At 47.9% G+C, this 24,498-nt stretch overlaps 1 protein-coding gene across 1 annotated transcript in view; it reads right to left on the reverse strand.

Moving 5' to 3' along the window:
- Positions 1–4,305: 4,305 nt before the first annotated feature.
- sez6l (seizure related 6 homolog (mouse)-like) overlaps positions 4,306–24,498 on the reverse strand; it is a 49,941-nt gene continuing 29,748 nt past the window's right edge. The window contains exons 5-17 of the mRNA XM_083929409.1: positions 23,095–23,280; positions 22,736–22,907; positions 22,398–22,564; positions 19,510–19,704; positions 19,085–19,223; positions 18,701–18,897; positions 13,330–13,524; positions 12,355–12,546; positions 10,357–10,551; positions 8,513–8,548; positions 8,076–8,190; positions 6,229–6,334; positions 4,306–4,956 (exon numbers count right to left, since the gene is read on the reverse strand). Of these exons, the coding sequence (XP_083785535.1) occupies positions 4,927–4,956; positions 6,229–6,334; positions 8,076–8,190; positions 8,513–8,548; positions 10,357–10,551; positions 12,355–12,546; positions 13,330–13,524; positions 18,701–18,897; positions 19,085–19,223; positions 19,510–19,704; positions 22,398–22,564; positions 22,736–22,907; positions 23,095–23,280 (1,925 nt within the window). The 3' untranslated portion in view covers positions 4,306–4,926. The remainder of the gene's footprint in view (positions 4,957–6,228; positions 6,335–8,075; positions 8,191–8,512; positions 8,549–10,356; positions 10,552–12,354; positions 12,547–13,329; positions 13,525–18,700; positions 18,898–19,084; positions 19,224–19,509; positions 19,705–22,397; positions 22,565–22,735; positions 22,908–23,094; positions 23,281–24,498) is intronic.

The raw sequence follows: 24,498 nt of genomic DNA on the forward strand, positions 1-24,498 counted from the left end.
AGATGCAAAATGCCTAAAAAAATAGATGCAAAACCACCACAAAAAGATGCAAAATGAGTAAAAATAGATGCAAAACCACCACAAAAAGATGCAAAATGACTAAAAATAGATGCAAAACCACCACAAAAAGATGCAAAACCACCACAAAAAGATGCAAAACCACCACAAAAAGATGCAAAACCAGCACAAAAAGTTGCAAAATGACTAAAAATAGATGCAAAACCACCACAAAAAGATGCAAAATGACTAAAAATAGATGCAAAACCACCACAAAAAGATGCAAAATGACTAAAAATAGATGCAAAACCAGCACAAAAAGATGCAAAATGATTAAAAATTGATGCAAAACCAGCACAAAAAGATGCAAAATGATTAAAAATTGATGCAAAACCAGCACAAAAAGATGCAAAATGACTCAAAATAGATGCAAAACCAGCACAAAAAGATGAATCATGTGTGTGTTCAGATCTGAGCGGGGTTTTCAAAGTGCTGATAAACTTTAAACCACTGTGTAGAAAGTGAAACACTAACGATCACCCCCCCTGTAACACATTAATTTCCTCCATAGAGAAGAAACTGCATGTGTTTGCTCGGCGGTTCGAGTCTGAGCCACGCTGTTAACTGCTCGTGATGTTAATGACCTCACTGTGTCGCCCAACACGCCGACCTAAGTGTGATGTTTGTGTCTCTGCCGGGGCCTCTGGTTCATTAACCCTGTGTGTGTGTGTGTGTGTGTGTGTGTGTGTGTGTGTGTGTGTGTGTGTGTGTGTGTGTGTGTGTGTGTGTGTGTGTGTGTGTGTGTGTGTGTGTGTGTGTGTGTGTGTGTGTGTGTGTGTGTATGTGTGTATGTGTGTGTGTGTGTGTGTGTGTGTGTGTGTGTGTGTGTGTGTGTGTGTGTGTGCAGCACTCAGAGCGCCTGATACCACTGTGCATCTGCTTAAAAGATCCTCAACAGTCGAACAAACCGCAGCAGGAAGCTTTATCAGCATTCAGGAGGCAACGCCAGGAGTCATTAGCGGATTCAACCGGGGGGGGGGACGCCGCAGGGCAGGGGCAGGGGCAGGGTCCCCACCCCCACCCCCACCCCCCCGTCAGGAGACAACAGCACTCCAGTCCTGAGGAAAGTTACTGCTCATCATCCTCATCCTCATCAGCGCTGAGAGGAAAGGAGTTCAAAGAAGCTTCTCATGACCATTAAGTGGATGAAGTAAGTGGATGTGACGGTTTGCTGATGAGCTGAAGCAGTGGTCTCCGTCCGGAGCAACTAAAGGTCAAAGATCATGATAGAAGGTCGCCGTGACGATGAACAGGACGGATCCTTTTACTGCTGCAGTGATTCAGATCAGTGGTGTAGAGCTACTTTATCACTGCAGCGACGATGCAAAGGCGTTAACACGTTACGTCCTTCAAAGGGTGTGTAAACTACGGAAGCCCCAAAGGGTCATTCATGGATACATTTTACTTCCTATGTTTTTACTGTGATAACGAGATGATATTCCTGTTTTTCCGTGATCTCGTCACAGGAAAATGGGAAGTAAAATGTATCTTTGTTTGACCCTTTAGGGCTTCCGTAGAAACCACTTCTCTTAAATTTGAGGCAACGACGTAACGAATTGTGAGCAGTGCCGGAGCGAGCTAGCAGCGAGTCAGCGACGGGCGCAGGGAGGTAACGGCTACAAACCCGTGGAAAAGTGACGCTAACGGCAGCAGACGCTTTTGAAAACAGAGAGGAAACCGTCAGTGCAGTCGCTGTGAGGCAGTTGTTTTACCATATGGTTGTTACCGTCCTCCATGCTAGTTAGCTCGCTAACGTTAGCATAGAAGGCTACCCGATCGTAGCCCGTGGTGGACGTGAACATGCTGAGTCACATCATCGTTAACTTCCGAAAAAAGATTCCCATCTTTATTAACGTAGAGAACATTCACGTCACCGTAAATTATAATAATAATGTTTATTTTTATAATTTATAAAAATAATGATGAGGATGAGGAGGATGATGAGGATGATGACGAGGAGGAGGATGATGAGGATGATGAGGAGGAGGATGATGATGATGATGAGGATGATGAGGAGGAGGATGATGAGGATGAGGAGGATGATGAGGACGATGACGATGAGGAGGAGGATAAAGAGGAGGAGGAAGATGATGAGGAGGAGGATGATGAGGATGATGATGAGGAGGATGATGATGAGGAGGATGATGATGATGATGATGACGAGGAGGAGGATGATGAGGATGATGAGGAGGAGGATGATGATGATGATGAGGAGGAGGATGATGATGATGATGAGGAGGAGGATGATGAGGATGATGATGAGGAGGATGATGATGATGATGATGATGAGGATGAGGAGGAGGATGATGAGGAGGGTGATGAGGAGGAGGATGATGATGAGGAGGAGGATGAGGATGAGGAAGATGATGATGATGAGGATGATGATGAGGAGGAGGAGGATGAGGATGATGATGATGATGATGATGAGGAGGAGGATGATGAGGAGGATGAGGATGATGAGGATGATGAGGATGAGGATGAGGAGGATGATGAGGATGATGAGGATGATGATGATGAGGATGATGAGGAGGAGGATGATGAGGAGGATGAGGATGAGGAGGATGATGAGGATGAGGATGAGGAGGATGATGAGGATGAGGATGAGGAGGATGATGAGGATGATGAGGATGATGATGATGAGGATGATGAGGAGGAGGATGATGAGGAGGATGATGATGATGAGGATGAGGAGAAGGATGAGGATGATGATGATGATGATGATGAAGAGGAGGATGAGGATGATGATGATGAGGATGATGAGGAGGAGGATGATGAGGAGGATGATGATGATGAGGATGAGGAGAAGGATGAGGATGATGAGGATGATGATGATGAGGAGGAGGATGATGATGATTTTTTCTCCACTTTTGTCGCCTGAAAAGAAACAAAACAGCAAAGAATTCAGCAGAACTCCGAATATTTATAAGTCTTTTGTACTTTTTATTGACGTTTTTCGTTATTTAGGGAAACTGTGAACGTTTGTCGTCTCATAATGAAAATGTACATTTATCAATCTGCATAAAACATCACATTTACAGTACATCAAAATAAATACGCCGTCTGGTGGGTGGGGTCGAGCTCCGTCGCTCCACTACAGCTACGCTTTCCACACGGTGACCTCCGCGTCTGCACCCACGCGTGTTTGTCTTCTTCTTCTGTTTAAAGTCCTGAGCCGGTCCAGACCTGGAGACGCCACCGCCGTCCTCCGTCCTCCGTCCGACCACGCGTCAGAATCACAAGCTCAGCCTGAGAGTCATTTAAACACCACTGAGCTGAGAGCGACAGCCAGAGCCGGACCGCCCGGAGCAAAGTCTGCAGGAGGGAGGGAGTTCAGGGGCCGGACACAGACGGGACGCACTTCCTGTCCCTCCCACTAACGCACCTCCACTTCCTGTTTCTGGGGCGAGAGGTGGTGACTCACGAGTGTGGATGAAACAAGAGTCTTAAATGTAATAATTAACAGAATAATGTCTTCATATTTAAGTAAATCTCTGACTTCGAACGCTGGAGATTCACCAACTCTGACAAACTGACGGGAAAATGCGTCTGAACCAGAACTGAAACGATGAATCGCACGATTTAAATCCTCCCACGGTCTTTTTCTGCACTTTAATCATCAAATAATCCATTTTAGTGTAACAACTATTAAGGGAGACATCCAGGAGAGATGCTAACAGCCGAACGTGGCTAACGGTGATTAGCTTGGGGCAGCACGGTGAAAGCATTACAAGGGGAAGATCGTGTGAATCCAGCGTCTCAGGGTGCACTCACACTGTCCTTCCACACCGCGCCCCGTGCTTTAGGGTCCTTGTCCCCCCCTCCAGACCCGTTTGTACTCACACTACCTGGGCCTCGGAGAATGCTTCTTGCTGCCTATACGTCATCACGCCGTAACACGTCACACGCATTGATGACGTCATGGCGATGCGTGGCTTTGTTTCCAGATCTTTCCGTAGACCTCGGAGTTTTTGTGCGTCTTGTCGACTGTTTTTGAATCTTTTCATCGAGCAAATCTGCAGTAAACACTCCACCTCCGCATCACACCAACGTGAACCTTTCACCGCCATTGTTTGAAATGTCCGCGCATGGTCCCTCCTTCTTTTTTCTACGTCCCAACAGGCGCACAGGAAATGACCTCAGAACCGCCGTAGGCCTCGTGCTCGTACACGTGCGCACGCTCGTGCTCGTACACGTGCAAACGTGCTTTACTAAAGCCCACCTCTCCCAAACGGGCCGTGGACGTCAAGTGTGCCGCTCCTAGACGTGGTACGGTTGCACTCACACTGGTCAAACACACTAGGCTTTAGCCGAAAAACCGGTTTTGTCCAGGTGCGGTAGGACGGTGTGAGTGCGCCCTGAGAGCCTTAAATTTTGGATTTAGAGAATAAACACCAGTTTGACCCGCGTACCTCCGCATCTGAGTCCTCACTCCTGCCCTGGTCTGACAGATACTTTCATTTAAGTTCTAACGTTTTGACAAAAATGCTAAAAAAGTGCTTTGATCCACGTTCCTCGCCCTGTGTCCTGCTCCTGACTCCTCCCCTTTCCCTCCTCCTTAACATCTCCTCTTCTCTCCTGCGATCTTTGGGTCTTTTCCCCTCCGTCCTCCACCGATCCTCACGGGTTCGAACCCTGACTCCGTCTCCGTCTCCTCCTGTTTTCCCCCGTCACGTCTTTTGGAGGCTGCGGCGTCAGAAGGGAGGAGAGAACAGGATGGATCGCTGCGTCTCCTGGCAGAAGGGGCTGGACATCATCTGTTTTTTTTTATTTACATCGCCTCCTCCTGGGCGGAGAAGGAGGGAGGAGGGGGTGAAGAGTTCGGACGGGGCGGGGCGGTGTCGTTGTCGGTGTCGGTGCAGAAACGTCTTCTCATATCGATACTTCATATTCACGAGTGTCCTGTCGATGACAGAGAAGAGGGGCGCAGTGTTAGAGGGGGATCAGCTCTGCTTAGAGGGTAAAAACGGTTAAAATTGACTTTTTCTGCAGGAAAATCCATCAAATAAGACGAGTCACAAGAGTCACTGACCGTAAAATGGTTGTTTTTACATCTGTTTTCATGTACAAACAAGACACAACATGAGTTGTTGACAAACTAGAATGGTTAAAGTGTGAATCCGGCGTAAAATCGGACGTGGCTAACAGTGGTTAGCTCGGGGCAGCACGGTGAAGGCATTCAAAGGTCTTTTTTAACCACTAATGCTGCTGAAAATAACAGCAAACCTCTGCAGCAGCATGAGAAGAGTCCCTACACACAAAACAAAGCATCATCAGCGTAGTTAGTGAAGCCAGAGTTTATTAAAGAGTGTTTTAAAGTGCAACTCCTTTCATTTGTCATGTCATGTCAACACCAAGCCCCGCCCACAGCTTCCTGTTCCTGTCTGGTCCAATCAGGAAGCTCCGTCAGCGTCAGTTCTCTGAGTGTCCACTAGGGGCAGGTTTCATAACAGAGCAGTTTCTCATTGAGCCCCATGTTAAACAGGCCGTTTACACAGCATCATTAAAACTGTTTAAGGACAAAAGAACATTCTAGTCTGTGTGTTTAGCTCATGTCTCCATGACAACACTGAGGGGGAGGGGCTAGTTTTTATTTTATTGGAGGTTAAAGTTTATGAATAATTAGGGGCGTGGCCTCTTGAGTGACAGCTAGCCTCTGGCCCTCACTTCTCCTCGGAGGTAAACGTCAGCCAGATGGACGTACGCCCCTCCCCACCAACGTCACATACATGCACTTTTTTGGTCACATGAAATGAGGCGGAGTCAAAGTCTGACAAGATGGAGACTCCCGTAGGCGAGGACGACTGGATCGATATAGAGAACGGACCTGACGGAGACGCTGGGTCTGTTTTTTATACAGTCTGTGGTCATCACTCGATGGACGTCGTCACAAACAACAGCAACATGATGATGATGCATTTCCATGGAACTGAACTCCAGTGCGTAGTGATCCACTTGTACGGACGACCTGTTAACGTGGACCTGCTGCTAAGAGACAGACGTGTGAAACACTACGTTGTTGCTGCTTTGTTGTGTGTGTACGGACTCTTCTCACGCCGCTCTGAAGGCGTTCGTGTCGTGAACAGTGAGATGAATGATTACAGCGCGGCTGCAGGGGCACTTAGGTGCTTAATGGTGTGTTTCAGGTTTCTGAAGGTGCCGGACTTCACTCACTCCTCCGGTCTCGTACAGCGGGTTGTCAAACTCGGTTTCCACGGTGATCTGTTGGTACGGGTGGGGGTAGATCAGAGGAAGCCGTAGGTTGGAGTGATATCGGCACCTGATGGACACGATGAGGGAAACAGACAAATACAGAGCGTTTTAGAGGCAGAAGTTGTTCCAGAGTCACATTTGAAATGACTTTTATGACTAAATATATATATTTATTATTATACATCATCATAGCATCATATTAAAGGGTTGGCAGTAGCTCAGTCCATAGGTGACTCGGCTGGGAACCGTAGGGTCGCTGGTCCAAGTCCCTGTGTGGATCATGAATGGAGCGTGTACTCCATTCATGATCCACACATCATGTTGAGCAAGGCACCGAACCCCCAACTGCTCGGGGCGCCAGTCACTGGCAGCCCCCTCGCTCTGACATCTCTCCTTGATTGCATGTATAGGGTGTGTGTGTGTGTGTGTCTGTCTCACATGTATAATAATAAGAGTGAAAAAATTCAATTTCCCTGTTGCGGGATAAATAAAGTAATTCTTCTTCTTCTAATGTGTCCAATACTTTGATTTATGACCATTTAACAGCTCTTATTGTGCTTTAGTTGGTGCATATTTCCAAATAAACTCTTCACCACAAACCCATGCAGTTTAAAAACCTCATTATATTCGGGTTAAAGCGTTTCTCCAGTTTCTCAAACGCTGTATAAACACCTGACCCTGGTTCACAGAGCTACTGTAGATAACTCTTTAGTAACAGGAGTATTGGTGCATGTGAACACGTTAACCGGGGTCAGATCGGGTCACGCTTCCGCACATCAGGTGCTCGAAATCCTTAAAAATGCTCAAATTTTAATGTCGTGTGTTCAAGGTTCTGAAAGTGCTTGAAACTGTTTCCACATTTCTTTCACAACAAATAGCCTTTTAATTTAATTTGTTATCCTTCTGGTGTTTCAGGACACAGTTTTACTTGTTTATAGCGCCATACCTTTAACGTGATTTAAAAAAAACTGAAATAAGCACTTTTAATATGTATGTATTTGTATAAATATGTAATTTACCACAGCTGGAAGGTGCTGGAGAACCTTGAAAATGGACCTTGAAAAGTGTTTGATTTTTGGATAAAGTGCTTGAAATTGTTGGGTCTATGAAAATCATGAATAAGAGATCACTTTGGTTATGTTTTGACACTGTAAATAAAATTGAATTGAATTTAATTGAATTGAAATTGTAGCTACATTTCATTCACAAAAAATAGACTTTCGATGTAATTTCTTCTCCTTCTGGTGTTTCAGGACACGGTTTTAGTTGTTTACAGCTGGAAGGTGCTGGAAAACCTCTAAAATGGACCTTGAAAGTGCTTTAATTTGACCTTGGAACAGGTGTTTGAACCCTGGCACACGCTCCGTAGGTTCTAACTGCCCCTCCCCAGTCCGCTGCAGTGGTTTGGACCCGGAGATAGGAAAAAGATCAGGAAGCAACGCCGCCGAAAACTACAGCAACAGCACGAACTTTACCTTTAAACCACTATGGAGACTAACGTCACCATGGAGACTAAGGTCACTACCAAGAAGACCTGTTTCTGTCCAAAAGGCGTCAGAGTTGATATGATTTGACAAAAGGTCAAAGCGAAGAAAAAGACGCATTCAGACCAGAGCGCCACCTGCTGTCCTGGAGGAAGAGTTACTCCGTCATCCCTCACTTTCTTCTACACTCATGTAAACGAGGAGAACTGGTTTAACCCGGTTATTCACTTCACCGGGGTGAGACCACACTCTGGTTACTGCTGTGACTGTAAACGCACCGACCGGGACTCAGGAGAGGGAGCTGTGCCCGGTTGGGGATCTTACCTCGTGACGTAGACGTAAGCCCCTCCCAGCAGCACAGACAGCAGAAGAACCAGGATGAAGATGGCGAGCGCGATGTTCCCTCCATCCAGAGTGGAGCCCGCCGTCGCCTCTGCCACTGAGCGACAGCACATGGATAAAAGCGAGGTTAACTGAAGCCATGGAGAGAACAAATAAAAGCTCTGACGCGACGGTCGGGGATGGCTGAGCAAACGGAGGTGGAAGCTGCGGGTGAACAAAGGAAAACAAACACGTGCGTGGGCAAACACTCACAGTGGGAATGGAGTTGGCAGGCGGATGTTTGCGGATGCAGACACACAGCAAGTCAAGTGCTTATTTTAGTCTTTGCTTTGAGGTTTTTTTTGTCTAGAAAACAAACTGCAGGGTCTTTTTTCAGCCCACGGCGTCAGAGCACACCGACGTACGCGCAGAAGACTCACCTTCCAAAGCATGGTTGCCAAAGCAGTCATGGTTGGCTGCAAGACATCATTCTGTCAGTCAGTCAGTGCATATGAAAACATGGCATCACACTTCCTGTGGAGTTTGAATTTGTCACTTTGAAATGACCCTTCGCTAATTCCCCGCGCCGCTGAGCTGTTGTCTGAGGGAGTAAAGCGAGGTTGCATCGACGTCAACATGAAGAGCGTACAGCACGGGCATCGATACTTAGGCGCCACTGACTAAAACGGGGGTACAGCAACACTTTTTTATAGTGACACATCATCAATAAAGGCCTTTAGACTAAATACCACACAATCAAACTCTTTCCAGCAGGATTAAGATCTGAAAATTTGGGAAAATGAACCGAAAAACAACAAGATAATAGCTTTCCCTGGCATTAGCATGTAGCTACGTGTAACTTAGTTAACTCTGACGGTGGCGTAACGTTATAGCCGCAATTTCTACCGTTGAAAATCCCCAATAAAGGTTTTTAAACCATAAACTATACAATCTTTCCAGCAGGATTAAGATCTGAAAATGGGGGAAAATGAACAAAAATAACCCAAGATAATAGTTTTCCCTGGCGTTAGCATGTAGCTACGTGTAACCTAGTTAACTCTGACGGTGGAGTAATGTTCTACCGTCGAAAATCCCAAATAAAGGCTTTAAAACATAGACTATACAATCAAACTCTTTCCTGCAGGATTAAGATCTGAAAATGGGGAAAAATTAAGAACCCCCCCCCCCCCCCCCCCCAAGATAATAGCTTTCTCTGGCGTTAGCATGTAGCTACGTGTAACTTAGTTAACTCTGACGGTGGAGTAATGTTCTACAGTCAAAAATCCTCAATAAAGGCTTTTAAAACATAAACTACACAATCAAACTCTTTCCATCAGGAATCAGATCTGAAAATGGGGAAAAAATGAACAAAAATAAACCAAGATAATAGCTTTTCCTGGCGTTAGCATGTAGCTACGTGTAACTTAGTCCACTCTGACGGTGGAGAAATGTTCTACCGTCAAAAATCCCCAATAAAGACCATTAACGGGATTAAGATCTGAAAAATGTGCAAAAATCTCTCTCCGGACTCATTCCTGCAGGTCTTGTTGTGTCTTTTATATCTAAAAACAAATCTGCAGGGTGTCAGGACGTGATACATGTTTACACGTTTATATTGTTATGCTTTTGTGTGTTTTCCTGTTCCCTGTTACTTTACATGTTGATCATGTCTGCACAAACCAGCAGAACATTTAGAGAGTTGATGTGTTTACTAACGTGTTGGGGGAATGTACTTTTAATGAGATCATCAACCACGTTTCAAGACTACAATGGGAAATGAACATGAACTGTGAAGCATCGATCCCTGGCGTTAGCATGTAGCAGGGTCATCCCTGTGTTCCCTGGGTCCTGTGTTCCCCGCTCGAGGGTTTGATTGTGTAGTTTTTTGCTTTATATTATATTTATTGTCATTTTCTACGGTAAAAGTGTCGCTTCACTCCGTAACTGTCCGCTGAAGCTGTTGAATGGCGTTGAGTGTTGGGGCAAAAGGAGCAGCTGAACTACCCCTTTAGGTTAGCTAGCGTGGCGTGCTAACATTAGAGAAGAGAAACACACTTTTGCTCTTGTGTTTTTGTGTTTTTTTGACGATCGCTGTTCGTGTGAAGGGGGTTTAGCGAACGGTCATTAGCATGCAGAGGGGTCCAACCAATCTGCATCAACAAGCACGGGGTTCAAAAAGTCTCTCGAGAAAATCGTGTTCATGCATAAATCCAAAGGTATCAAGAAAAAGCCGTGCGTGCATTAAAATTTATAATAATAAAAAAGAAATCTGTGCTCGTCTCACCCCTGCAGAGCGGGAGTGGGCCGCTCCAGAAGGACGGGTTACCCAGGATGCATTTGATCGCCACCTCTCCGATGAGCTCGTAGCCTTGGTAACAGACGAAGGTGAGCGACTCCCCGGGCAGGTAGAGCCTCTTGGACAGGATCTGGTAGCCGTTGTCAGGGAGGCCGGGGTTCTCACAGGAAACAGAATCCTCCGCTAGAAGAAGAAGAAGAAGAAGAAAGAGCAGGTTGGATGGGAGGAGAGGTTCTGCGTCACAGCTCCACTGACAGACTTGACATGACTCATGGATAATCTCCACCCTCTCCTCCAGGTGGCTCAGGGCTGATTGGTACGGTGCATTAGCGCTGCATTTACATATCAAACACTTCACGCAAACATTAAAACCCCTGAAAACACACACACACACACACACACACACACACACACACACACACACACACACACACGCGCACACACACACACACACGTCAGCCCTGAGATGAAGCATCGTCTTGTGGAGACGCTGTGATCTGTGTCAGGAGGAAAAGAGAGCGCCAGGCAAGAAATCACAGGAACCCACTCGTGTCAGATCGCACGGCTGTGAGGGAAGAGCCTCTTATCTCCAGTTAACTCTCGTGTGCGTCTGTCTGTCCTGATGAAAGACTTCTGAAACCACACGCCCGACAAATCACAGAGAAACCACGAGAACCTTTCACACGAATCAAATAACTACCAGCTCTTTTTCCTGAGAGGTAAAAGCACAAACAGCTGCAGTGACCTCATGTTCATGGAGGGATTATTGAGCGGGCCCAGGGACCGGGGGGCCAGGGACCCAGGGGGCCAGGGACCCAGGGGCCCAGGGACCCAGGGACCCAGGGACCCAGGGACCCAGGAAACCCAGGGGCCCAGGGACCCAGGGGGGCCCAGGGACCCAGGGACCCAGGGACCCAGGGACCCAGGGACCCAGGGACCCAGGGACCCAGGGACCCAGGGGCCCAGGAAACCCAGGGGCCCAGGGACCCAGGGGCCCAGGAAACCCAGGGGGGCCCAGGGACCCAGGGACCCAGGGGCCCAGGGACCCAGGGACCCAGGAAACCCAGGGGCCCAGGGACCCAGGGGGGCCCAGGGACCCAGGGGGGCCCAGGGACCCAGGGACCCAGGGGCCCAGGGACCCAGGAAACCCAGGGGCCCAGGGACCCAGGGGGGCCCAGGGACCCAGGGACCCAGGGGCCCAGGGACCCAGGGACCCAGGGACCCAGGGACCCAGGAAACCCAGGGGCCCAGGGACCCAGGGGGGCCCAGGGACCCAGGGGCCCAGGGACCCAGGAAATCCAGGGGCCCAGGGACCCAGGGACCCAGGGACCCAGGGACCCAGGGATCAAAAGAGACGCTAAATTACCTCAAGATCAAACATAACAACAGAAAATGAGAACAGAGAAGCAAAAGCAGTCACTAAGAGCCGTTAATGACTGAAAACAACCTGAAACAAGACAAGACACTACCTAAAGATGCAAAAGACTAAAATAGATTAAAAATGACCACTAAGAGACACAAAGAAAATAATAAAAGTACTAAAAATAGATGCAAAATCACTGAAAGTAGCTGTAAAATTACTATAAAGAGATGCAAAATCAGGTAAAATAGATGCAAAATCCCTTAAAGAGATGCAAAATCACCAAAAATAGATACAAAATCCCTTAAAGAGATGCAAAATCACCAAAAATAGATGCAAAATCCCTTAAAGAGATGCTTAATCAGCTAAAATGGATGCAAAATCACCTAATGTAGATATAAAAAAACTACAAAGGGATGTTAAATCACCAAATAGATAAAATGACCACAAAGAGACACAAAGAAAATAATAAAAGTACTAAAAATAGATGCAAAATCATTGAAATAGATATTAAATAACTACAAAGGGATGCAAAATCAGCTAAAATAGATGCAAAATCCCTTAAAGGAATACAAAAAGACCAAAAACAGGTAGATGGATAGATGTTTGGACTCCATGACACTCACAGACACAGTGAGGGAGCCGAGACGTCCACACAGGGGTCCCCGGCTCGCGACCGTAGCAGGTAATGGTGGCGCCGCCCTGCAGGAGGAAGCCGGGGTTGCAGCTGTACTGAATGGTCGTCCCCACCAGGAGTTTGGGGTCGGACAGAGACCTTGTGGAGTGCTCTACGTGGCCGGGGTCGGAGCAGTACATGACTGAGGAAGAGAGGAATACATGAAGACAACAGACACATGAATGAAACACGGAGCGTTACTTTTCATAGTTACATGTCGAATAAAATATCTACCAGCTTTTACCTGGGAGGTAAAAGCACAAACAGCTACAGTAACCTCGTGTTCATGGATGGGTTACTGAACGGGCCCAGGCCCAGGGGCCCAAAGAGGCAGTAAATAACAACAAACTAAAACATAATGACAGAAAATTACACAAACACGATCACAAAGAGACGTACGGTTGCACTCACACTGGTCAAAGGAACCAGACTTTAGCCGTGAAACGTGCTGGGGCACGGGACGGAGGCACAGTGGGAGTGCGCCCTCAGTGACCGTGCAAATATTAAGGTCCAAAATGAACAAATAACTGTCTAATTAATCACTGATTAACGCCATGACTGTTTTAAATGTAGTGGTAAATAAAGAGCCGTAATGACTGAAACCAACCAAAAACAAACACATACAAACTACACATGACCAGAAATGACCGTAGAGATGCAAAAAGACCAAGAATAGATGCAAAATCACTAAAGATAGATGCAAAATGACTGAAATGAGATATAAAAAAAACTACAAAGGAATGCTAAATCACCAAAATAGATGCAAAATCCCTAAAAAAAGATGCAAAATCACTATAAATAGATGCAAAATGACTAAAAAAAGATGCAAAATCACCAAAAATAGATGCAGAACCACTGAAAGGGATGTAAAATGTCCAAACCGCCTGAACACAAACACACAGATGCATAAACCAGAGGAACTGACTCTTTTCGCAGAAGGGCGGCTGGGAGCTCCAGGAGAGGTCCAACTGACAGCCGAGCGTCTCCCGTCCCACCAGGTCGTAGCCGGGGTCGCACTGGTACGTGATCCGAGCCCCTCGCACCAGCGCGATGTGGGACGTGGTCTTCCAGCCGTTCTGGATCTCGGGCAGGTCGGGGCAGGAGTCGTTCCGGGACACCTCTGAGAGAAGAAGGGAGGAGAGAGAGAGAGAGAGAGAGGCTCAGGTGTGAGGGTGGTGTTTAAGCTGCAGCTGCGAGAAAACGACATCAACACGGCCTCTGATTCAGACGTGGCGCTGGCAGAAGAGTCGCTGGCAGGGCCCGTGATTGATGGAGTCATCGTGCGGTTACGTGAGCGTGCGACGGGGTGATGGATCTTATCGTGGGTGGGACGGTTTCCAGATAACATCTCTCTCTCCCTGTTCGCCTCTGGAGTTTTAAAACTCGTCCTGCGTAAAATGATCGCAGCTGTCAGTCATCGCCGCCGCGTCGGTCTGTTACAGGAGGAGATGCTGCTGATCTGCTGTCAGAGGCTGTTTTTATGATAAAGACGGGTTTGAGAGAACGATCCTAACTCAAAGGCTTCTGAACTCCTTTAACTCTTTTCTTTTCTAATCTGAAAATGATCCTATGACTAAAAATAGCAGCAGCCGTTGGCTTTGACTTTGTTACTGAGGGCGCACTCCCACTGTGCCTCTGTACCGTGCCCCAGCACGTTCCACGGCTAAAGTCTGGTTCCTTTGACCAGTGTGAGTGCAACCGTACCACGTCTAGGAGCGGCACGCTTGCCGTCCACGGCCCGTTTGGGAGAGGTGGGCTTTAGTAAAGCACGTTTGCACGTGTACGAGCACGAGCGTGCGCACGTGTACGAGCACGAGGCCTACGGCGGTTCTGAGGTCATTTCCTGTGCGCCTGTTGGGACGTAGAAAAAAGAAGGAGGGACCATGCGCGGACATTTCAAACAATGGCGGTGAAAGGTTCACGTTGGTGTGATGCGGAGGTGGAGTGTTTACTGCAGATTTGGTCGATGAAAAGATTCAAAAACAGTCGACAAGACGCACAAAAACTCCGAGGTCTACGGAAAGATCTGGAAACAAAGCCACGCATCGCCATGACGTCATCAATGCGTGTGACGTGTTACGGCGTGATGACGTATAGGCAGCAAGAAGCATTCTCCGAGGCCCAGGTAGTGTGAGTACAAACGGGCCTGGAGGGGGGGACAAGGACCCTAAAGCACGGGGCACGGGACGGAGGCACAGTGGGAGGGTGCTCTGAAACACTGATAACTCAGGTGTGACGTCATCCCCAGACCTGTTTCCTCTGTCAGCTTCTGAACTTCTGTCTTCAGTGAATAAATGAATGGATGGAAACGTGAGAGCAGTGAATTATTCTGTGTGTTTTCCTCAGAATCACAGTCGAACCTGTTTCCTGTTTCAGTGAATTTAAGGTTCGTTTAAAGTCACCGGGATGCAAACAAAGTCTCTGAACCTGTGGTTTAAATAAGAAATAAGAAGAAATAGATGCAAAATGAGTAGAAATAGATGCAGAATGAGTAGAAATCGATGCAAAATAAGTAAATATAGATGCAAAATGAGTAGAAATAGATGCAAAATGAGTAAAAATAGATGCAAAATGAGTAGAAATAGAAGCAAAATGAGTATAATGGCGACCCGGCAGTTTAACTGAGGAGCCCAAACACAAAGCCTCCTAATGAACAACAGCACGTCTCATTTGACCCAGAAAACCGATCAGTGAAGCTTCAAAGAGTCGTCTCAAACTCTGGGCTTCTCGTTTCCGTCGGCACAAAGTTTTTTTGCTCCTCTGAAAGAAAAAGGATGAATGTTTTTATCTGATTGGTGTGAATGTGCGGAGACGTCTCCCCTGGAGGAGCAGCAGGAGGCCCCATCTCTCCACCAACCGTTCCTCTGATCTTTGATTAAAGCTGCAAACTTTCGTCTCCACCATCTCAAAACCGACGCCGCTCTGGATCTTTGGACTTTAGATCCTCACGTCAGATTCAGTCAAACTCACGATGGTCAAACAACGATCAGTGAGCTCCAATCAGAGTCGTGTTAACGCGATAAAAGCTTTTTCTGTTTCAGTTCAAAAACATCTGAAGACAACTCTGCGCCATGTTGGAGAGGCTGCGGGCAAATTAGAGCGCCCTCCCACTGTGCCTCCGTCCCGTGCCCCGTGCTTTAGGGTCCTTGTCCCCCCCTCCAGGCCCGTTTGTACTCACACTACCTGGGCCTCGGAGAATGCTTCTTGCTGCCTATACGTCATCACGCCGTAACACGTCACACGCATTGATGACGTCATGGCGATGCGTGGCTTTGTTTCCAGATCTTTCCGTAGACCTCGGAGTTTTTGTGCGTCTTGTCGACTGTTTTTGAATCTTTTCATCGACCAAATCTGCAGTAAACACTCCACCTCCGCATCACACCAACGTGAACCTTTCACCGCCATTGTTTGAAATGTCCGCGCATGGTCCCTCCTTCTTTTTTCTACGTCCCAACAGGCGCACAGGAAATGACCTCAGAACCGCCGTAGGCCTCGTGCTCGTACACGTGCGCACGCTCGTGCTCGTACACGTGCAAACGTGCTTTACTAAAGCCCACCTCTCCCAAACGGGCCGTGGACGGCAAGCGTGCCGCTCCTAGACGTGGTACTGTTGCACTCACACTGGTCAAAGGAACCAGACTTTAGCCGTGACACGTGCTGGGGCACGGGACGGAGGCACACACAACTGTCAGAGGAAGAGGTGCGTTGTGGGTAACGTAGGCACCCGGTTCAGACCAGGGAGAAGAATGTGAAGATATCTCTGTTTCTGCTGCGTCACTTTGACTCTTTTCTTATTTAAACCTCCTGTTGTGAGTCTGACAGCGTTTCAGCAGTGAAACAATAAACTGGAGAAGAGCTCTTCATCGAAATGCTGCTTTGTTTTAAGTTGAATCTCACTGAGTTCGTGTTTTCGTGCGTCAGAAAAACCATCTTTGCACGCTGCAGAGAAAGCAACGCTGCGGTGAAATCAGCCGTTCTGCTCCCTCACAGACGGTTTGAGGTGTGATGTGATCGTCAGGCACGTTTGCTGCTCTGCGGACGTTGATACCTGACGTGTTTAAGAGGCGAGAACAAAGGACGCACAAAACAAAACCACCTCCAGGAGCCGCTCAACACAACATTAATGCGATTTACGCTCTTTAAAGACAGGAAATCATCCTTACGGAGCCAAGAGAGACATAAACAACTGTCCTGCAGAGTGTGTGTGTGTATGTGCGTGTGTGTGTGTGTGTGTGTGTGTGTGTGTGTGTGTGTGTGTGTGTGTTTGATGATGGATCGGGCAGCGTACAGTATTGCATTACGCTGTACAATATAATAGGCCTGCAGGGACTTGTAAGTTGAAGTTCTTGCATCAATTATTCATTCTCTATTGACTCGGTTCTCCTCCTCCGTGCTGCCTGAGTGTGTGTGTGTGTGTGTGTGTGTGTGTGTGTGTGTGTGTGTGTGTGTGTGGGGTAATTTATTCTGAGAACAAACACACACACACACACACACATAATCAAAGAGAGTAGCCTGTGTATTCATGCTGCGTCTCCTTGATTTACTCCTCTGGGGAACGTGTGTGTGGTGTCGGGAGGGTGACGGGTAAATTGGACGCCGCGTCTCAGTGCGAATCTAAATTGGAGTCAGGTGTTTGGTGTGTGTGTGCGTGTGTGTGTGTGTGTGTGTGTGTGTGTGTGTGTGTGTGTGTGTGTGTGTGTGTGTGTGTGTGTGTGTGTGTGTGTGTGTGCAGATAGAAAGAGGAGGAGGTGGGCTTATGTGGCTGCTTGTTAAACTCTGAGCTGGCGCAGCGGACGAGAGCCGCGGTGAAACAAACAGGACGTGATTGAATAAAGGCGCGGAGAGAGGAAAGTGGGCAGCGCGGAGAAAAGGCCGGGGAAACTGAATAAAGAAGATTTAATTTAAGTTATTCTGCATTTCTCAACACGCTGGTTCCCTCTGGAGACGTGGATGTTTGAAAAACACAAATATAAAGTGGTGGAATGTAACTTTAACACTTTATTCCACTTTTACTCGACTCGTTTTTGTCCGTCAGCGTCAGTTTCTCGTCGTCGTCCTGTGAAAAACACTCGTCTCCTCACGCGTCGGTGCTGAATGTGAAGGAAAGGAGGAAGATTTTACCCCGAAAAATAAAGTGTTTCCAGAAAAAAGTCAGAATATTAAGAAGAATAAATTGATATGTTTACATTTTTTATAAAAAAGCTTGAATATTCTGAGAAAAAAACGTTATAATCTTTTTAAAAAGTTGAAATATATCCAGAGGAAAAGGTTTGAATATTTAAAGGAAAAGATGTGAAATGTCAAGAAAAGAAATTTTAATATTTTGAGAAAGAAGTTGTAAAATTTAATGAAAAAAGTTGAAATATTTCAAGAGAAAAAGTTATAATATTTAAAAAAACTAATGGCAATTGTTTGAGAAATAAGTTGATTTATATTTAAAGAAAAATTGTAAAATGTCAAGAAAGGAAATTGTAAAATTTTAGATAAAAGTTTTAAAAAATTGAGAAATATTTTGTGAAAAAAGTTGAAAAATTTAGGAAAAATTGTTTGAATATTTAAAGAAAAAGTCACAAAATGCCAAGAAAAGAAAAAACAATGAGAAATGTTAAAGTAAAAAAAATCAAAGAAACAAAATTTTAGAAAAAGGTTTGAATATTTAAAAAAATAAGTTTTAATATTTTGAGAAATAAAAGTTGAAAAATTTCAAAGAAAAAGTTTTTTAAAAATTGTTCAAAAAGTCAAAAAATTGTAAAAACAAAAACAAATCTCAAATATCTTAATAAATTAGAGGTAAATGTCGTAATTGTGCAAAATCCAAATAGAAAAGTTCTATTTTCCTTCCTGCTCTCTTTACTAGAGCCCAGATCAGTGACCTTTGACCTTTGACCTTAAAGTGGCGCCCACGCCCTGGAGCCCCCCCACGCCCTGGACCCCCCACCCCCCGGGAGACCCACACCCACGCCCCGGCCCCTGGTCTGAACTCTCACCCATGTAGTTGATGATGAAGCCCCCCACGCCCTGGACCCCCCACCCCCGGGGCCCTGGTCTGAACCCTCACCCATGTAGTTGATGATGAAGCCCCCCCACGCCCCGGGCCCTGGTCTGAACTCTCACCCATGTAGTTGATGATGAAGCCCCCCCACCCCCGGGCCCTGGTCTGAGCTCTCACCCATGTAGTTGATGATGAAGCCCCCCACGCCCTGGACCCCCCACCCCCGGGGCCCTGGTCTGAACCCTCACCCATGTAGTTGATGATGAAGCCCCCCCACGCCCCGGGCCCTGGTCTGAACTCTCACCCATGTAGTTGATGATGAAGCCCTCCCCTTTCCCGAAGACAAGCCCCGCAGGGTCGGAGTGGAAGGTGACGCTCAGGTCCGGGGTGCTGGACGAGAGCTTGAAGGGGCCGCTTCCTCCGACGTAGCGCCCCAGGATACGGGTGGTGACCTCATCGCCGTCGGTGATGGTCAGCATGTCGCTGTTGCTGATGTTCAGTCTGAGGACGGACAGAAGAGGAGCTGAGTGAGGGCTGGGAGCACAGACGCTGGTGTTATTGTGATAAATGTGTGTGTGTGTGTGTGTGTGTGTGTGTGTGTGTGTGTGTGTGTGTGTGTGTGTGTGTGTGTGTGTGTGTGTGTGTGTGTGTGTGTGTGTGTGTGTGTGTGTGTGTGTGTGTTTCTCACAGTTGTACATCGAGCAGCACCCGTTTGTCCTCCCCGACGTGAATCCTCCAGCTGCAGTCTTCCCCCTCTCCGTACCACTCGGGCCAGTTTGGGGACAGGATCACGCCACCGGGTCCAGTCAGGTCTCCTCCGCACTGAGCTGCAGCCAGAGAGAGAGGGGGGGGGGGGGGTTAAAGGGGACCCCTGATCTCCAGATGTGTGGATGTAAACGGGTTCTCTGGGTCCAGATGTGTGGATGTAAACGGGTTCTCTGGGTCCAGATGAATGTAAACGGGTTCTCTAGGTCCAGATGTGTGGATGTAAACCGGTTCTCTGGGTCCAGATGTGTGGATGTAAACCGGTTCTCTGGGTCCAGATGTGTGGATGAACCCCTGAACCCCCCTGCTGCCTCCCCCTGAACCCCCCTCCGTCGCCCTCAGTGTTACCTTTGCACAGCGGCTCGGTGTCGTTCCAGTACGGGTCCCTGGCGCTGATGCACTCGATGACGGGCGGGCCCTGCTCCAGAGCGTGACCCGGGTCACAGGTGAACTGGATCACGGCTCCGACACCGTACAGCGGGTCAGAGGTGGTGAAGTTCCCGTTCTGGAGGTACGGCTCGTAGCAGTGGCCGCGCTCGAACGCTGGGGGAGAAAAAGAGAGGGAATCGAACATTAAAGAGACGAGTGTGTGTGTGTGTGTGTGTGTGTGTGTGTGTGTGTGTATGTGGGTATGTGTGTGTGTGTGTGTGTGTGTCTGTGTGTGTGTGTGTGTGTGTGTGTATGTGGGTATGTGTGTGTGTGTGTGTGTGTGTCTGTGTGTGTGTGTGTGTGTCTGCACGTATCTCAAGAACCGTTCGTCCGATCTGCTTCACACTCGGAGGGCATTTTATTGGGGACTTAGCGACGTGGTTTGTGCCAAATTTGGTGCCATTTGGCCGATAGGTGGCGCTGTAGCGGCATCATCTATCTATCCAGGAAGGAAATTCTGTCTTACGGCTTATGTATGTGTGTGACTGTGAGAGAGGTTCATCCGATCATCCCCAAAGCAATTTCAGTCTAAAGCAACTGGACTTGGTTATTTGTGTAGGAAGACGTTTCACCTTTCCAGGACCAGGACCAGGACCAGGCTGGGACTGGTCCAACTATCTGGTGTGGAGATCCAGGTATTTAACCTCTCACAAGGCCGATGATGTCACTGGAACCCTTTGTGCTCCAAGTGCCAACGACCGTCGTTAGAGTGGCAGGCGTTGGTGGGAACTTGGTTTGGACTTCATTAGTGCTGGTCCTGGTCCCAGCCTGGTCCTGGTCCTGGTCCTGGTCCTGGTCCAGTCGTTGGTGGAAGTAGGTTTGGACTTTGTTAGTGCTCTATTGAGTCTGAACCACAGTGGTTGGAGTCACAGGAGGACGTTTGTGAACAGTTGTTCTTTGAGGTTGGATTGTTGAATGAAGGGATGAAAGGGCAGCATTGTAAACTGGAGAGAAGTGAAGTCTCAGACCTCCTCCTCTGGTTAGCCATGGTCCAGTCCCAGCCTGGTCCTGGTCCTGGGGTCTCAGACCTCCTCCTCTGGTTAGCCATGGTCCAGTCCCAGCCTGGTCCTGGTCCTGGTCCTGGTCCTGGGGTCTCAGACCTCCTCCTCTGGTTAGCGATGGTTTCTCTACTTTTACATAGATGCTTCTTTTCCTCCTCTTTCAAACCATCGGTCCTCTCTGTCCGGGATGTGGACACTGTTGTCATCAAAGGAGTGGGCTTTCTCCTTGAGGTGTGAGTGGGCAGCAGAGTCCAGACCTGAGGAGGGAGCTCTCCTGTGTCGGGCTGTGCGTTTATGCAGTGGTTGTTTTGTTTCTCCAGTGTAGAGATCTTTGCGCTCCTCGTTGTATTGGAGCATGAACCACTGTTTACCACCACTCTAACGACGGTCGTTGGCACTTGGAGCACAAAGGGTTCCAGTGACATCATCGGCCTTGTGAGAGGTTAAATACCTGGATCTCCACACCAGTTAGTTGGTCCAGTCCCAGCCTGGTCCTGGTCCTGGTCCTGGTCCTGGTCCTGGTCCTGGTCCTGGTCAAGCCTCTTGGATGAGAGGTGAAACGTCTTCCTAGACAAATAACCAAGTCCAGTTGCTTTGGACTGAAGCTGCTTTGAGGAGAACGACGACCTGGACACATGAGGACACTCACCGGCTTCATCCGATCAGCTTCTCACTTGGCAGCTGCATCACCGAGGACCCGAGGACGTGCAGCGTCGAGTGTGAAGTCGATCGCATTAAGACGTTCTCGAGAGCGTGCTTCAAAACGAGCACCGTATGCGTTCAAATAAACAGCAAACTTGTCTCTTATTAAAGTCGCACCATGCGTCTTTTGTAAAACCCTTTGTGATGAAAGTGTGTAACTTCTATTTAACAACATTTGCCGACGCCGTTCGGTCGCAACTCCCTGGATAAACTGCAGTCACACATGAATCCATGAATCTGGTTTCCCCCCGCAGACACGATTCTTTCCTCACTGATGAGGAGGAACACGTTGGAAGAGATGGCTGCATCCCTCCATCCCTCCGTCCCTCCATCCCTCCAACCCTCCATCTCTCCATCCCTCCACGCTCTGCCAGAAACGGAGAGCTTGGGCTCAGATTATGGCGGACGCGCCCCCCCCCCCCCCCCCCCCCCCTCTGCAGATACAGCCAACGTGGACTTGGCAGAACACGGTGTGAGCAGAACCACAGAGCTCTGCAATCCTCTCTGATTTGTTTACATAATTACGCTGTAATTAAAGTGATTTAACAACACGATTTTAAGGAAACTTAGCACAAAACTTCCACAGTTCATCACTGACGATGGGACGTTTTCTCAAATGTTCTGTTTAAATATGTAAATGAGGCGTTATCTGAAATCTACACACAAACAGACAAAGAGAAGAAGAGGAAATGTTTTCTTTGCTTTTCCTTTTCAAAATAAGAGACTGGTGTGTCTGCAGCGTCTCGCCTTCAAACATACCGTCATAGTGGATGTTTAATCCTCTATTTGTGGTGGTTTTGCATCTATTTTTAGTCATTTTGCATCTTTTTGTGTTGGTTTTGCATCTATTTTTAGTCAGTTTGCATCTTTTTGTGCTGGTTTTGCATCTATTTTTAGTCATTTTGCATCTTTTTGTGGTGGTTTTGCATCTATTTTTAGTCATTTTGCATCTTTTTGTGGTGGTTTTGCATCTGTTTTTAGTCATTTTGCATCTTTTTGTGGTGGTTTTGCATCTGTTTTTAGTCATTTTGCATCTTTTTGTGGTTGTCATTTTCAGAATGAATAGAGTCAGATGTGTCTGCAGTGTCTCGCCTTCACACTCACCTTCATAGCGGATGTTGAAGCCTGTGTTGTGGTTGGGCAGATCCGTGATGAACTGAATCCTCACTGCCGGTCCTTCGCTGATCACTCCCTCAAAAGGGATCTGCCCGCCCCGGCCCGAGTCGAACAGCACCACGGAGCCGGCGTCCAGCCCGCTCCACAACACCAGCCTGCAGGGACGGACACAGCGTGTGTAGTTTTGCATCTATTTTTAGACATTTTGCATCTTTATAGAATATATAACAGTAGAACAGTCACAGGAGGCATTTTTATACTTTACATTTACTGATTATATTTAAAAGAAATGAAAAATAGGGGATGTCACCGCAGAGTGTACGGACCTGTCGGTGGCTCCCAGGGCCAGTCTCTCCAGGTGGAGGTGCAGCCTCTGGTCCTTGGGAGCCTCCAGGGACCAGGAACAGGAGCGGTCCTGGGTGGCGTTGGGCCCGTGGTGAGGAGACGGGGACAGGACCCGCCCTACTGCCGCGTTCTTCACTGTGCCTCCACACAGAGCTGCAGAGGGAAGCTCAGTTTGATTTATTACGCATGTTCAGCATATTTACATTAGTTCATTGCACATTAAGCACTTTGTAATGTTGCTGCATGAATAATAAGACTATTATACGATAGTCAAACAGCAATACACTGAGAGAGGACTGAGGCATTTTCCTGCAGACTCCTCTCCTCCTCCACCACTCACCCCTGCAGCTGGGCACCCTGCCGCTCCACATGGGCAGGGAGGCGTTGAGGCAGGTGAGCAGCGGCTCCCCCTGCAGGTGGTAACCCATGTGGCAGTGAAAGCGCGCCGTGCCTCCAGGGAGCAGGTCCAGCACGGACACCTCGCCGAAGTGAGGCCTCTTGGGCAGCGAGCAGCTCAGCCTGAAGACTGTAGACGGAGAGAGGAACCAGGTTCAGCAGAGAGCGCAGAACACAGGCACCAGCAACTCAGAGTGTTACAGAACCCAAGGTCATTTAGCTTCACAGCAGAATAAGAGCGGAGGACGGTGATTGGGTTGTTGCCTAGTAGCAGGAATAAGGAAAAGATGCAGCTGGAACACTGTGAGTGTGTGAGGGCGTCTTCATGTTCTCCACCTGCAGAACGCACCACTCACTTAAGTGCTTTGTTTGGTTGCTATTCTTTGTTGTCCTTGCACGACTGATCTGAAGTTTGCACGTGTCGTCTGCAGAACGAGCCGTTTCAGCTGCAGGGGATCAGGGAACGCCTGTACGGTGGCCCTGAGGGTCAAAACACGACGACCAACCTCGTGAGCACCGGTGAAATTTGGGGTTTAGTCGGCTTTAATCCGCCCTTCACACAATCAAACACAACTTTAACTAATGCAGCGACATACTGTAATACCCACAGCCAATCAGCAGCAGCGTCCGGTAAATCATGTGACCTGAAACACGTGAACGCACCACTCAGCCGCAGAGAAATGCAATCATTGCAGGCTTGTAGGCAATGATCATCTTGAGAAGAATGGATGGGTGCTTATGCTGCAGGGTCACCTCACCTCACTGTTCACCACACTTTCCTACTACATCCTGTCGGCTGTGTGGCGTCTCACTCTGAAAGTTCTCCCCTAAGGCGCCCATATGAATACGGCAGCATAGTGCGTCCGAGGGGATCAGTGACATCCGGGTTTTCCATTCAACAACCTCTGGAGAAGCTTTATAAAACATCCGCAATCCAACGACAACATGTGGTATTAAGTGGTTCAGATCTAATGATGTTGAGACAAACAGAGACAGGGCGGCTGTGGCTCAGTGGGAGAGTGGGTCGTCCTACATTCGAGAGATCGGTGGTTCGCTCCCCAGTTCCCCCGGTCCACATGTTGAAGTGTCTTTGGGCAAGACACTGAACCCCCTGAATTGCTCCCTGTGCTGCGCATGGGTGTGTGAATGTGGCGTGAATGGTCTGCAGATGTTCACTGCCATCAGTGTGAACGTCTGTGTGAATGGGTGAACGTGACATTAAAGAAGTTTGCACGTGTCGTCTGCAGAACGAGCCTTTCTGTGAAAGCGCCTTGAGTAGTCAGAAGACTAGAAAGGTGCTATATGCGTCCAAGTCCACAAAGGTGTGTGACCTTTCCCGACAAGATTA

The sequence above is a fragment of the Echiichthys vipera genome, assembly GCF_963691815.1.
Source record: "Echiichthys vipera genome assembly, chromosome: 16".
Taxonomy (NCBI): Eukaryota; Metazoa; Chordata; class Actinopteri; order Perciformes; family Trachinidae; genus Echiichthys; species Echiichthys vipera.